General features: G+C 32.5%; 1 protein-coding gene across 8 annotated transcripts in view; it reads left to right on the top strand.

Moving 5' to 3' along the window:
- The first annotated feature begins 1,561 nt into the window (after nt 1-1,561).
- Nucleotides 1,562-16,423, top strand: part of LOC128183619 (inositol hexakisphosphate and diphosphoinositol-pentakisphosphate kinase 2-like) — a 32,547-nt gene continuing 17,685 nt past the window's right edge. For 5 of the 8 annotated variants that reach the window (XM_052852720.1, XM_052852726.1, XM_052852723.1 and 2 more), the window contains exons 1-12: nt 4,089-4,462; nt 5,227-5,315; nt 5,722-5,873; nt 7,812-7,886; nt 9,633-9,734; nt 9,987-10,148; nt 10,489-10,610; nt 10,907-11,008; nt 11,410-11,496; nt 11,798-11,983; nt 14,415-14,506; nt 16,029-16,154. In XM_052852720.1, coding sequence (XP_052708680.1) covers nt 4,104-4,462; nt 5,227-5,315; nt 5,722-5,873; nt 7,812-7,886; nt 9,633-9,734; nt 9,987-10,148; nt 10,489-10,610; nt 10,907-11,008; nt 11,410-11,496; nt 11,798-11,983; nt 14,415-14,506; nt 16,029-16,154 — 1,654 coding nt within the window. In that variant the 5' untranslated portion in view covers nt 4,089-4,103. Of the gene's footprint in view, nt 1,726-3,229; nt 3,381-4,088; nt 4,463-5,226; nt 5,316-5,721; nt 5,874-7,811; nt 7,887-9,632; nt 9,735-9,986; nt 10,149-10,488; nt 10,611-10,906; nt 11,009-11,409; nt 11,497-11,797; nt 11,984-14,414; nt 14,507-15,151; nt 15,232-16,028; nt 16,155-16,423 lie in introns of those variants that run through there. The other 3 variants (XM_052852721.1, XM_052852718.1, XM_052852722.1) reach the window with 3 other exon arrangements.

Genomic DNA, 16,423 nt, shown 5'->3' with positions numbered 1-16,423 from the left:
GTTGAATCAGGGGTACTAAGGCCAAAAAATTTTTCTTCCAGCCATGGGCGCCGCCATATTGGCAGCCATTTTGTTTTTAAAAAGGTAGTTCGATCATTGATTGACTGGTACTTATCGATGTTTATTGCCCCTAAACTCGATTAAATAAGTTCCAGTGTTTCAAAAGAAGGTAATTTGAATTAAAAGAAATTAAAAAGAAACCAGATAAGTTTCAATAGTGCTTGAATCAAGAAACACGACTTGTCCTATGTATGTCTTATCAAATTATCAGATGGAAAATAAAAACATTAACGTCAAGAAACTAATCTTTTAGATTCTGAATAAAGTATTCAATTTTATTACATTGGCATTCATATGAATTAAATTGATGAACAATGAAAGAAGAAATAAAAAAAATCGGAATCACGTAACTCTCTTCGGCTATTTACGAAGACAAAACTTAACGAGGCCGAGTACAGAACGAGTACGCACGCTTTCGCGCAGCGTTTCATTTGTATTGTGACGTCATCGTTTTGCTTTGTTGACGCCATGGCGTAATAGTTTCAACTGCAAATATTCAGGGAAATTTGTTGAAAATAGCTCGATTGATGCGTAAAATTGATATTATATTGTGGAATAAACATAAATGTCTCGAAGTATAAGCTATATTTGGGCTCGGTTCGAAAACGTGAAGAGGGTTCAGCAAGCATAGCCCTCTGTCACGTTTTCTTTACCCGCCTAAATATAGCTTGATTTCTATATTTCAAGACAGTAACCATGTATTTTATATTAATGACCCTTGATATGCGATGTTATATATTTATTTAGTACTTATATGTGTCTGAATGTTTTAATAATACTATAAAGATCACCATTTCCGTCGTTGTCAAATAAAAAAAATAGCCATTATCTGGCACACTGGGAAATTGGGCATACAAAAAACAACTTTGATAAGACCCCTGGATCAAACCAGGAGGTAAAAGATTTTTTTTATTTGACCATTTGATGTCTTTAAGCAATAACTTTAATATGTAAAACAGAAAAAGAAATCCCTAGGCAGAAGTTTAAAAAAAATGTAAAAAATGTGCAAAATTGATACATTTCAGGCAAAATCCCATAGGGTCCCATGTTAAAGATTAACAAACTTTGAGATGACCCCTTGAACAAACGGTGTGGTAAATGTCTTATTTTTTTTTCTTAAAATAATAATTATATCAGTAGAAATTCATGTAAAAAATTTCATTAAAAAATCTAGGGCAGAAAAAATTAGACCCGGCCTCGTTAAATGTTTTACGTCTGAAATATGACGTCATAATGTAGACTGATCACGCGACATTTAGTTTAACTTTGACGAATGATTTGAGTAGGCAACCATGCTGGCGGATCCTACTTTTTGCGTTTTACGTAGATTTTATTATACAAAAATCAAACTGCACTCTGACTGTGTTAAATCTGCGCTCGGTCCAACGGTCACACCGTTTACATATTATATAGTAGGAGTAGAATTTTTCGATATTTGACTTATTCAGCGACTGATTGATAAAAACTCAGGTGTCGGTGGACCTCGAATTTCAGTCGGGATCGGTGTTCTGTGAGATGGATTTCCGTTAGCTCGAAGCAGAATCAGTTCGACTTTCGTAAACAAAAACATAGTTTTAGCGGACAAAACATGAAAGATGGTTTGAAATCTTGATAATCCAAACAGTGTCTCTGCCATAAGGCAGTGACAGAAAGCCAGCTAAACAGGTAAGCCGTTTGCCTAATGTAAATTAAAATTGCTTCTATTTTGAAGCTTGCTTGAGCTAACCCAGTCCGTCTTAACTGCTATAAGAACGTTTTAAGGTCGAGCGACCCGCTGCTCATACCACATAAACCCGGATTTATCTTGGTCGTTCAAAATGTCTTCTAATGTATCTGTGAGAAGTTTGCACACCTTGGTGGAAATTAACTGTGTTTGATTTGGTTCGTTAGAAGGTATTAATTTTCATAAAATGACGCATGTGCGTAGTTGTACGAAAATCCTATAATCCTGATATTGTATATTTCCTTTCATGTGAGTATAAAGTGCATGCATCAGAAATCATAGGTTTTGTTATATAGTCTGGTTAAAGTAAGCAAGTATTAACTTATTTCTTAGGACAAAGAATTTTGAACAAATTATATTATAGTAACCATCATTGTACAATATCACAGTTGATATGATGATACTGCTAAGTATACCTTGCTTGTACAAAAGTTATAGGCTGAGGTTGCTTGTGTATTTTGTATATAATGTTGGTATTGGTATATTAAAGCAAGTATTACAGGGTTGTAAATAACATTTTCAAGTGGGGCCATGTGGGCTCCCAACTTTTCAAGTTATACAAGCCCACAATAATTTTTAGGGGCCCACTGATATTCATAATGAAGCTAGTTTATAATATAAAAATATATCTAGACTGAAAATTGTTAAGTGCCATTATTAATTTAAATTAGATCCAATTTATTAAATTTAATATTTTTATGTATTCATACATTTTAGAGATGAAGTGTTTTGTAATCATGGTAATTGTGCTTTGACCCAATTACAACCGTTATGTAGAGGATCTTATTTTTTTTTTTAAATATAACTGTAAACAAACGGTTTTATGACTATTTTAGCATTAATTTGGCAGAATTATTAACTAATTACAAGTTACCAACTAATTGTAATATCAACACTAAAAGTTATAAACATTGGTTGCACAGTATGTGGTTTCATCACCCGTATTTATAACCCCTAAAGATAAGACAATCGGGAGTTATTAATCACAACAGGGGTTAACTAAGACTGTGTAAAGTTAATTACCATTTGATTGCCTTTGGGGTTAATTTAAACGATTAAGAACTCAAAATACAGGGCGACTTCAACTTCTCTTTCAGAGGAAATTCCGGAGCTGTATAATATATTTGGCCTTAAGTTTTTAGTTCATTATGTACTCTGGAAGATATACATAATACCATCTAGGGTAGTGAGTCTGATAAAGTTATGTAATCCAATGTAATTACTTGTGTAACATATATGTTTTCCAGGTAGCATCACTTGGCACAAAAACATTTCTATATTAAGTATTTCACCTTTCACAAGTAAATCAGAAGTACAAAAAATTGATGTGTTGATAAAAAATTATTTTAAGGTCTTTAGATTGTTTTTATCAGTTTTCAGCAGTTATACTAGATGTTTATAAATGAATGATTTTAAAATTATTTATGTGATTATTTTTGTTCAAAGGAATTGATGTTTAGAAAGTGCAGTAGACAGTGAAAATTATACACACACCATGGAAATGGAGGAAATTAAGCCCTGTCCAAATCGGAGCCCAATTGGCACAGATGGGACAGCCATGTTTTTTGTGGGTGAGGATATCCTCATCAAAGGGAAGGTCAGTGATACATGTATTTGCACAGTGTTCAGCATCTTTTTGATAGCCGAGGCTAATTGTCTACTCCTCTTTTCTAAGCGGGGATTATTCCCTCCCCAGCTGGCAAAAATGCAAGTTTCATTAATTGATGCACATACTTGCATGAATCTATATAATCTGGTACATAGATAATGGTAAACAAATTGGATATAGTGAAATAGAATTGCTTGATATTGAGATTAATTTTGACTTTTAAAGTTGAAATGTGTAAACCAATATTAAATTTATAAAATGTTATTATAATGAGTTAAATGCCAGTCACCATTAATTTGATAATTTACTGGCATAAGAAATTTTTTTTCAAAAGTATTTTCCATATACCCTTCCCTTTATCTCTCATTTAACTCTGTAACATATATTTGCATGTACTATTGAATCAGAGGTATTGACCTATTTCAAGATACGTGTGTGACCTTGATTAAAACAACACTTGTCAACACATTTCTATCTGCTGTGTATTATGAATACACAGTTAGACAAGGTCAGATAAAGATTCCCTATTTTTACATATTTGTTAAGATTAGGTAATGTCTGTTTTAATTGATATAACATACATGTATACAAAATAGATATAAATCAATGATGACACATTTAGTACTGCAGATAAGAATAAACCACACATTAGGGCAGTCAGTTGTACATAGGAAGACTGAAATGAATGAAGTCCCAAGTTTTGTTGCAAACATGCTTAACACATTTTATTCATGTCTTGTCAACCATGTCTTCTCTAAGGGCGAGAACTTGTTTGAGGAACTCCCCGGGGGTAAGAAAATTGTACTGGGGGTCTGTGCCATGCAGAAGAAATCCAACTCCAAGCCAATGCATGAGATCTTGGGAAGACTGGAGAAGTTCATGCAGATGCAGACCATGATCTTTGATGAGGACGTGATTCTGAACAAGCCGATAGAAGAATGGCCGATCGTGGACGTCCTTATCAGCTTCTTCTCAGCGGGGTTTCCCCTGGACAAGGCCATTGAATACACCAAACTGAGGCAGCCCTTTGTGATCAACGACTTGGAATCTCAGTACACACTTCTGGACAGGTAGTCTTATGCGTACTGTATACATGGAAAATTCGCTCCCGTTTTATTTTTGCCCCTTTTGCTCTCATTGTCAATTGAGAATTTAAGACTAATTTAAGACTAAGCAAATTACAAAAAAAAATTTAATAGCTGTATTAATTGGAAAAGGTTTTAATTTTAAACAAATTCAAGGCGTTTTAAACAAATTCAAGGCGAGACAAAACTGTTTGCAAGTGTAAATGGGTATAAAATACACAGGGCGAAAATGACCCTGTATACAGTATCTTTGTAGTACATGTTTAGTACATGTGCAGTCAGACTTTTTTATCTCGTACTAATTTGGAGAGAGAAAAATAAAACAATGAGATATCTTAGGAATCTAGATAGAGAAAAAGTTATTGTAACTTAATTGTCCATTGATTTTTTTGTTGAAATTGAGTTATTTTCATATTTTGTTACTACGTTTGAGGAATAATTCTGCATGATTTTTTAGATTTTGACATGAGTTAAACTCATTAACATTTTAACAATACATGTATTGTCCTAAAACTTTTCTAATATCACCGAGCAACAATTACTTATTTTATTATTAATGGACTCAATAAGATGTTGTGCAAAAAGGAAAATTTTATGTTTTCTTTGCATTATATATGTATAACTGTGTGCATATATGAATATTTTCTTTGTTGTTGTTGTGTCCTTGATATTGCTGATATTTTCTCTTTCTAAATAAGTTGTAGGCAAGTTTGTCTTTGATATAAAACGCACTCAACTCTAAATTTTAGGAGAGAAGTATACAAGACATTGTTTGAAAATGACATTTTACATCCCCGGTACACAGTACTGAACAGAAAAAAGGATGATACAACAGAATGTAAGCATCAAAATGACATTGAATTTTAGATCTGTGAAGTGATGCAGTCTATATCATTGAAATAATTGTGAACTTTTCATGGTGTGTTTGGTAAAGATGTACTGTAAACATAAAAAATGGACCATGTAATCAGAATGTATATCAACAAAATTAAGTGAAGTGTACATTTTTTTTTATCAATAAATCAAAAATTAGATTTGCACCTCCTAGTTCTCTCATTTATAGATTTTTACTACCCGTACCATTTATAATGCTATAAACTATTATTTTATTTTTGACACTATTACATTCAGTTTGTAATATTTTACACACTAATTTTTTCACTTCATCATCATTTACGAGTATTCTTCACACTAATTTATACACTTTACATTTTTACACCAATTCTTGCACTTGTGTGTTACAGCTCAGGTAGTGATCTCGGATGACGCAATAGAGGTAGATGGGGACACATTCCAAAGACCGTTTGTAGAGAAGCCTGTCTCAGCGGAGGACCATAACATCATCATCTACTTCCCCCAGTCCGCGGGAGGGGGCAGCCAGAAGCTGTTCAGAAAGGTACCTCCCCACCTCACTGCCTTACAGTGCCAATAGAAATCACCAAGATGGCATTACAAGCATACACAGTATAGGGATTTATTACATTACAAGCATACACAGTATAGGGATTTATTACATTACAAGCATACACAGTATAGGGATTTATTACATTACAAGCATACACAGTATAGGGATTTTTTACATTACAAGCATACACAGTATAGGGATTTATTACATTACAAGCATACACAGTATAGGGATTTATTACATTACAAGCATACACAGTATAGGGATTTATTACATTACAAGCATACACAGTATAGGGATTTATTACATTACAAGCATACACAGTATAGGGATTTATTACATTACAAGCATACACAGTATAGGGATTTATTACATTACAAGCATACACAGTATTGGGATTTATTACATTACAAGCATACACAGTATAGGGATTTATTACATTACAAGCATACACAATATCATTGTTTTTGTCAATGTGTTTCTCAATATTTCGGCTTAGACTTCAGACTGAATAAAGGTGATGAGGGTTTTCTTGCTTGATAACTCTCAATTTAATATGTATCAGTTTGTCACTGATTCATATAACAAAACAATTATTTTTTTTCAATCAGTACAATGATTTAGCTACCCTCAAAGTACACTGTACTATATTTACCTCACCTTTTGGGCTGGAAGAATATTGTACTTCTCAGGTAGCTAAATCATCGCATTGACCTTAAAAAACAGCAGTAATTGTAAAGCTTATTGATATATACATTGAAGCTTCTCTGTCCCTATCGACTGAAATTCTGATTAACTTTTTCCAATTCAAAAGGCCTATTTAGAATAAAAGAGAAAAATCCTTGGTTTCCAGTGAATTATTTATGAACTCTTTTTTTCATGCATTGATTTTGATTGATTGAAGGTTAAGATGTTTATTTAGAGTGTAGGGTCTTTTTAAACCTCAATTGACAAAAATAAGACAACATTTTGAACTCAGAAACCACTACATGTACACTGATTATGAAATTTATTTACTATTGTTCTGTATTATACAATGGTTATATATAACTGAATAAAGTTCCACATAATACATGGGATTTTATAGAGTGGGGATTGAATTAATATTTGTGTGAAGTCATGATAAACAATACTAAAGGATTTCAAACTTTTGTTTTTATTTCTGTCAGTTGTGATCTACATTCATATATAGTATGAAATTATAACAAAAATTTGGTGTTCATATATTATTCTTCGCTTTGATGCAAAACTGCAGAATCTTGGAACTAAATACATTCTACTCGCATAGAATAAATAAGTAGTCCACCATAGTATAGTCAGCTTGGCAAACTGTGTACAGTAAAACTCATTTAGTACGAACACGGATAAAGCAAATTCTCGGATATAGCAAAGTTTTTTTTTCAAGTCCAAGCTAAATTTCTGAACAAATCTTTGCAAAATTTTATGGTTATGACAAATTCAAATATAACGAATTTACGGATATAGCGAACTGAATTTGGGTCCCGTAGAGGTGAATAATAATACATGTAACAAAATTTAACACTTTTATAACAAATTTCTTTACAGTTTAAAAATTTTGCACTACCATTTAACGTTATAGTTTGAATAAATTTATTTTCATGTAAATTTTTCAATTCACAATCCAAATTATTAAAAGTATCAAAGTAATGTATTTTCATTTTATGCCCCAATAAGCAAAAATTATCATCTGGTGAAAGGAGAAATGTATATAGTGAATTTGCCATAATAGTTATCATTAGGAATTCGTTACTTATAAGGATATAACAAACTACGGATATAACGAAGTAAATCTTTTGGTCCGTAGGACTTCGCTATAACCGAGTTTTACTGTACTGTGTTCTGATATTTGATGGTCTGTCTGTCTGTCTGTCTGTACACCTGTACACCTGGCTGTTTACCTGTTGCAAGGTTCTTCTTGGTCACCCACCTCAGAACTTCCACTGTAATGGGCTGTGGACATATTTAGACACTGAACCATTTCCTGTGAGTTTACTGAACTTTTGGTTGCTAGTACTAGCTTTGTATATTTCAGTAGCATTGCAAATTTGTATACAATGTAGTGTTGCAGTTGTGTTAATATCCTTGCTTAAAACACTGTTTTTGGTTTGTATTGTGTCCACACATATGCACTTGGTCCTCTCCCATTCTCATAAAAGTTGGTTTTTGGGGTTTTGACTGCCACATGTGCAATGGAATAAACTATAGCATTTTGGACATATCTGTTGCTTTCATTATGCATAGCATTCTTATACTCAGATATACCTTTAAAAAGGTCAAAATCTAGTAAATGAAAGGTGCCTACAGGTTTATGAAATTCAAGATATAAACTCTTGTAATGATGCTTCATAACAATATCTTTGTTTCATAGGGGGTACCGGGGCTTAATTTTTTGGTAAACACAATGAAAAATCATGTTTAAAACAATCATTTTCTATGAAATATGAAGGATAAAAGTAACAAATATCAGAGTTTTGTCAATTTTTGACTAATGAATTATATTTAGAATGCCTACAGTCTCTCCAAAAACAGCATTTAAAAAGCACTTGACCTCCTTCATTTACACATAAAGTAATAAGATTAAAAGACAAAATAGATTTTTTACAAAAAATATTTTGATGTTTGACCTTGAAAATATGTACACACCCATTAGATTTGTTGATTTTTGATTCTCACTGATTCACAGGCCTTGGTCTTCAGATCTCTGAGGTTTCATGAAGTCTGCTTAAAACGAACATTAACTTATTTAGTGACCAAGACATAATTAAAAAAAAAATATTAATGTTGTAGAGAAGAATTGGTGTGAGTATATATGAATGGGAGAAAATTAATTGATATATGTTACATGTGCCTTAATTATTGGTTTGGAAATTTGAAGCAAAAAACAGTTACCGGTATAAATCTTCATAGCGAACACCTGCCTTATTGTTAATTAATAGACTAAAGCTTTTAAGAATATACAGGACAGCTTCAAATCTCTCCAAAATGTTCCAAAAGTAAAAAGTAAAAAATACAAAGAAGGGAAATGTTCAGTAGATATGGGGTCATAGGACTTAAACAAACTTACTTTTAACCTAAGTCTTATTCATACCAAAGGAAAATATAGTGGTAAAGTGAGACTGAGTTCAAAAGTGAGCTTGTGTGTGTGATTATGGCCCTGAGGTCAGACTTAAGTCTTATTTTTGGTTGGATTTTGTGTAACTTTAAACAGAGGTGGGTGATGTTATGTCAAGATTCATTGCCTGCATGTATTTTTTGTTGATTGTTGATACTTGATCTGAAGTATTGGAAATTTTTATTCATATTCTATATGATTTTTTTTTTCATGATATACAGGGGTTTTTATTTTTCGTTAATCTGAATAAAAATATTGGACATACAGAGGTGGGAAACTCCTCCACATGTGTCTGTTTTATAATCAGATGATTATCACAGGATTTTATCAACATTTCTATTTTGAACTGAAAACCAGTACAGCTATATTTATTGATTTATGACAGTAAATAAAAGTGAATTGCATTTTGAGCATTGTGAATAAAATGTTCACTGAATTAGTTGTGTTTGTATATACACATAGAGTTGTTTGTAATGGATTTCTATTTTATTGGTCCAGGAGCAGACTTTTTAATCATTAAAGATTAAATTAATTTTAAACACATGAAAACTGATTTTGATAACAAACTTGATTTTTAATATTGCATATTGGGTATATTTTATGATTGTCTTTTGCAGATCGGTTCCAGAAGCAGTGTATATTCTCATACCGGTCGACTTCGGAAATCTGGGTCATATATATACGAAGACTTCATGCCGACTGATGGAACAGATGTCAAGGTCAGTGGAGTAAATCTGGAAGTGGTTTACCCGAAATTTAAGCAGCATTTCAGACAATTTCAAATTTATAATTTCGAAATAAACATAACTTCAGTTCCTTAAATCTGTTAATCTAATTCATTCTTAATCTTTAAAGCTATAGCCTTGTACTCAACAAATGTTTTATTTGTATAAAAGCAGAGCTTTTTTTAATGATATAAATTAATTGAATGTTTTTAAAGCATCAACAATTTTTTTACCCTCCTTTTATAGGTGTACACTGTAGGTCCAGATTATGCCCACGCTGAGGCTCGTAAGTCGCCCGCTTTGGACGGCAAGGTGGAGCGTGACGAGCATGGTAAGGAGGTTCGATTCCCTGTGTTACTGAGCGCCAAGGAGAAGATGCTGGCCCGCAGGGTCTCTCTGGCATTCAAGGTCAGTCAGCAGGTTCATGGGGGCTTAAGGCTCATCTGTCTGATCTCCAAAAAATCATAATTTTTTTTTTGAAAGTAAATAATAGATTTTTTGGATAATCATTTTTCATATGGTTGAATTGGTTATGTGGTTCATTGGGTAATTAGGTAATAAATCTATGTTTAGTGAATATAGACTGTGCAGCGGTTGCCTTTTGGACTTTTATTGATAGATCTTTCATCCCAGTGAGGGTTGTATTTTTCAAAAGTGGGTGATTTTTACCATAAAAATTACCCAATTATTTCATTCATCATAAATGATTGAGCTATATCATTTGCAGTAAGTTTTTCTCTTTTTTCAGCAAACAGTGTGTGGGTTTGATTTGTTGAGAGCCAATGGGAAATCTTATGTCTGTGATGTTAACGGATTTAGTTTTGTCAAGAACTCTACAAAGTATTATGATGACTGTGCCAAAATATTAGGGTCAGTATCACAAATATAATTATTTTTATATGTAAGTCCAATTGATATTTTAATCTTATTATATTGAATTAAAAAAAGAAAAGCCCTACCACGAGAATTATTATTTTTTTTTTTTAGTGATAATTAATGATGGTGTATTTACTGAAGATTCTGTTTTTTGTTTATCATTATGTATTATGAGACAACATTTGTAACTATGGTCTCCACAAGCACAGGTACGTTGTTATCTTGATGAATGCACAATTCTCATCTCGAGATACATTCTTATTTATGGAGTTCTCATAAACCTATTACAGGACCATGATAATGCGAGCTCTTGCCCCCCAGTTACACATTCCGTGGGTTCTTGGATCCGCCCCGGAGGACATCCCTGTTGTACCGACCACCTCTGGATCCATGTAAGGCACATGCATATAGGTGGAGAGGTTTTGAGTTGGTGGTTAATGCTTGCAATCAAAACTTCTATCATTTTTTATGGCTTTTGTTGGTCCCTGACATTTGTAGCAAATGAATTAGGCACTTGGCTAGAGAATATGCTAGAAATTGTTTGAAATGTACAAGTAGATGTACATGTAATCAACTTACTTTATATATTGAAGACTAGTTTCAGTATAGTATTCAAAATAAACTTTGTAGACAATCACAATTTCATCACATTAACTAATTTTTTTATATTCATTTCTTGGTTTATCTCTTTGCTAAACACATGTGAATCATTGTGAATTAGAAAAAAAAAGAAAAGTATAGTCTTTGGAAGAAAAGTCTTCGACAGTATATAATGTTAACTTGAATTTCCTAGGATGGAGTTGAGAAGTGTAGTAGCAGTGATTCGTCATGGAGATAGAACACCCAAGCAGAAAATGAAAATGGAGGTCAAACATAGAAAGTAGGTAGCATTATTTTTAAAACCAGAAAGTCCAGACTTCCATTGTAATTTTGTTTATGAAGTTTAAAATTGTAAATTTAGAAGTAAATGAACATTTGTACGTTTGTCTGTTAGTTTAGTAACTTGACCATATAACCTTTTTCAATTTATTCAGGCTTTTTATTGCTGACATTATTCTAATTTGAAATTCTAATTTGAAAGTGCAAAACAATATTCAAATTTAAGTTTTAGTTTAGGACCATTGTTACTGGTTATTAAAACCTCCAAATTAAATATGACTGACGTTATTTTACCCCCACAGATTCTTTGAGCTCTTTGAGAAGTATGAAGGGTACAGGAAAGGACATTTAAAACTTAAAAAGCCCAAACAGCTGCAGGAAGTGCTGGACATTGCCCGCTTTCTTCTGTCGGAGAATGAGAAGTCGTCGGATCCCGAAGTCTGTGAGAAGAAGGCTAAACTACAACAGCTGAAACTGGTGCTAGAGATGTAAGTCGTTCCCTATCATAAGAAATCTGTACAGCATGTTCTTATGATAATTATACCATTTTTAATCTTTGATTAAGATATTCAATACACATTAAAAGCTAAATATAATACAAGAATTTTAAATCTGCTTGTTATTAATAGATGTAAGCAGTAAAGAAGAAAACAATTTAAAATTTTTAATCAATGAATTGTGATTCAGTTTTATATTTTTTCGCAATTTACCTTGCAATATTTTGCTGGAATATGATCCTTTTTTTTTTTGCTTCAGTTTATAGTCATTTTCTTCATTGTCCATGAAACTTGGATGCTCTGTAATTAAGGTCCAGTGAGTTTTGTAATAGAGAAGTTTGGGGAGCAGTTCTCACTTGAATTATTAGTTTACTGGCACATGTTTTGTCACAAAGTGATTTCTATGTCTTTATATGTTTAGAGTCTTCCCATTTCCAATTACAATTTGAAAAAAAAACCAGCTCTTTTGAAAATTCTCACTTTGATTAGTTGCCATAGATTTAATAGTGGTTCTCTTTTAAACCCCTCAACTTCCTTTGATGAAATATATACAACTGTCAGTTGATCAGTGTATCAATTTTATCTGATCAATATCATTAGAACCCTTTAGATGACAGATATCAAACTTTGTATACAGATTTTGTATACAGATACCCGAAAGAGAAGATGACCCTTATTGATTTTGAGGTCACAGTGTCAAATATCAAGTTCAAAATACCTGGGACTTTCAGGTCAAGCTAGTGTCTTCTCATTCATAGTTTTAGAACCCTTTACTGGACAGACATAAAACTTGTTCCACAGATACCTATCCTATATTCAACATTTACTGAAATTCCAAGTGTTGTCTGAACAAAATCTTGTTAATTTTTAGCATTATTTACAATTTACTTTGAACTTGGTACAAAGGTACCCCCAAAGAAGCAGATGGGCCATTATCATTGATCATGATGTCAAAAGGTCAAAGGTCAAACTTTCTGGATATATTATTTACCCATTTATTATCTTGAGAACATTTTGTTCGTTCTCTTAGTAGTTTGTGATAAAGTCGACACTTCAATATTGCAACATTTGTTGGGGGGAGGGGGGTATTCTGGCAAAAGGTTTTTAATAAGTGTTCTTGACTAATTCCATGGAAGCATGAACATGTCTTATTTAGTAAAACATTTTCAGCAGCTAGGAATCCTCATATTTAATCAGAAAGTTACTGGTAGATGCAGTCACTTACTTTGCATGTTTCTTTGACTGCCAATATTTTTTTTTTTGCCTCTCTGCAGTTGGAAAAAAGCTCTAATATTGGCCTTGTATGTACATTATGTAACTTTGCATGCTATATATTAGGCCATTCTTAAAAAAAAATTTGTTTGGAAATGCCGCCTGGAGGTTTCTAGACTCAGGAGGGAGGGAATTTTTTTTTATTTTAAAAATTTGAAACTTGAAGTTTAACAAATTAAAAATTGGTAAAAACAATTTTAAAAAGATAAAGAAAAGTCCTTTATATTTTGCTAATAAAATTTGATCAGCGGGGGTATTTCAATGAGGTGGGAGGCAATTCCAAACAAACGATAATTTTATTTTAGCCTTAATAAGATTTTGGTTCATAAACATTGCCAATATATTTTTTTTTTAATTTCTATTTTGTACAGGAAACAAATTTATTATTTAATTTGCAGATAATTTATAATTTACCCTGCATTGCACTGTGAACAGATTCCTGTTAAATTCGGCAGTATTATACAAAATGAGGTGGGAGGCAATTCCAAACAAACAATAATTTTATTTTGGCCTTAATAAGATTTTGGTTCATAAACATTGCCAATATATTTTTTTTTAAATTTCTATTTTGTACAGGAAACAAATTTATTATTTAATTTGCAGATAATTTATAATTTACCCCACATTGCACTGTGAACAGATTCCTGTTAAATTCAGCAATATTATACAAAAATGATTTAGTTAAGAAAAAATGAGGAAGTGCAGAGGAATATATATAATCAGTCTGTCATCATGCAAATGTTTCAGGGCCCCGATGAAATGAGTTATAACCCAAGTGTATTATGCATCAGACTGACAATAGAAAGCAAATGTTGCCAACAAAAGCAAAGTTTACTTTTGTGCAGAATGATAAGTTTTAAATCTTGAATGTAATATGGCATTTAGTTGAGAAAGCTTCAAAACCATTGTTTTCTTTGTCATTAGATGTTTTGTAAAACAGCTACACGTAGAGAACAGGTTGCAGGAAGTGGTTAGTGTGTTTTATGTATAGGTACACACGTGCCAAACTGATTGTTATATAGTACTAATCGGATATGTCTGTTGGGAGGTGAACGGTCAGTGTACGATGTATATATCTAGCCTTCATCAGCTCAATACATGTATAGTGTATACACTCTGTTAACTGTGTCTGTCCCTGTTAAATTTTTAGGTACGGTCATTTCTCAGGGATTAATCGCAAAGTTCAGCTGAAATACCAGCCATTCGGACACCGCAAATCTAAGCGGTCTTCTAGTGAAGACGGTGTGTAGTCTGTATCGTACTCATGTCATAACAACTGACTAGTAGTCTCGCCTTGTTAATCACGTACTAGACAGTTTGTGTTGTGTATCTAGTCACACTTCATTCATCTGCATGCTTCATTTATTTATTTATCATGTTTTGATTTTGTACATCATGAAATACTTATTTGGCTCTGCTTCTCATCAGCTCATTGCAGTTAATGGAAAAAACATGGCAGCAATCTTAAATGCATCATATTAATAATTTTTCATTTCAAAAAGTTTAATATTCATTTTAGTCTATAGAATTACTCATGACTAGCACAAGATTCTTTTCAGTACATACAAACGGGTCATTGATAACTCTTATTTTTGTCAAAATCAATTTAACAGACTATGAAGCCAAGTTCTTTCCTCATGGTGGTGGATTCTATCATTTTCTCAGTGTTGTTATTTTTGCACAGTGAGGAATCGAGAAAGACGGATTCATTCTTACAACCGCTTTGCTTTTAAGCTACGCTGCATGTGGTTTTTTTTTGCATACAGCTTGCGCCAAAGTAAACGTCTCTGATCCCGCTTTTTTTCTTTGTTTTTTTTTTTTAATAACACGAGTGCAATAATTAATAGAGGTCTGGAGAATGTTTGATCTTTTGGGTCCTCTCTCTAGGTACAAATTTACTGGCATCCACAGAAAGATTCAGCTGAAGTATCAGCCCTCAGGGCGGCCCTTTGCCACCTCCAGTGAGGGTCTGTACCCAGTGTGTGCACAGATATCGGGGAGTGGACCCAGAGTGTTTCATTCATAGGTTCATGAACCTTTTTAATATCTACCGGTAGCTTTTAACAAATACTAAATTTCTATGTATATCTCAATTAAAATTGTGTCTTTTGCGTGGTAAAATTAACTTAATTATGATATTCTTTGCCTTTAGTTTAATATGTCAAGTACATGTATTTTGTCTATATATTAGTGTTGCTGTAGTTTTTCTTTTTTAAAAACACGAAAATCACTTTGAAGAAAGAGAGACAACTCTGGGTACACAACCTGTATTTGTTACCTCCCTTCCAATTTTTATTTTGCTTTTCACATTGCTTTTGGTTTTAAATTCTAGCTGTTTTGGTTTTTTTTGTTAAATTGTAAATTTTAAATTGGGGAAAAGAAATAAAGCTTTAAATGATAAAAGAATTAATGATTTACATTAATTGTTATACTCATGTACGCTAATTATAGGATTTATTAATATATAATGCATTAGATTCTATCTATTCTGATTTGTTTTAAAACTCTTATTAAATGCATGTTTTGATATGCTGAAACAGAATTTTAAAAAAATTATTCAAACTTACTTTCAAGATTTATTACTTTAAAATTGTATAATCTTGATTTTATTTTTACATTTCTTGAATTATCATATTATGAAATCTTTGGTTCTCATAACTCATGTGTTAAAAAAGGAAACCATATTGAAAAAAATTGTGGACTTATTTTTTGAAGATAGTATTATGTTCGCTGGGGTTAATAAAGGACATTTCTGTACTTTAAGATGACGTGCCTCACCCCCCGTCTTTGCTGTTGATTGTGAAGTGGGGAGGGGAGCTGACCCCTGCTGGAAAAGTGCAGGCAGAGGAGCTAGGGAAAGCATTCCGTACTCTGTACCCAGGGGGCCAGGGTATGTTTTGTACCTTAATGTATCAGGCTACGTGTCAGATATATTGTTCATATGAAAAATTAAACCATATGATGAAGACTGGTACAATTCAAATACATTGTTCATCACAAAGGGAAAAAAATTCAAAAATCAGATACATATATATATAAGTATTGAATAGGTAATCTAATTGTTAGCACAATATATATGGTAGATTTATCAGAGCAGGTTATTTTCTCTTTATTTATTAGAATTTATGCAATCTGTAAAATCAGTGAATCCATTTAGAA

Source organism: Crassostrea angulata, chromosome 5 (genome assembly GCF_025612915.1).
Source record: "Crassostrea angulata isolate pt1a10 chromosome 5, ASM2561291v2, whole genome shotgun sequence".
NCBI classification, from domain to species: Eukaryota; Metazoa; Mollusca; class Bivalvia; order Ostreida; family Ostreidae; genus Magallana; species Magallana angulata.
Note: the sequence above shows the minus strand (reverse complement) of the source record. Positions and strands in the feature narration are given on the sequence as shown.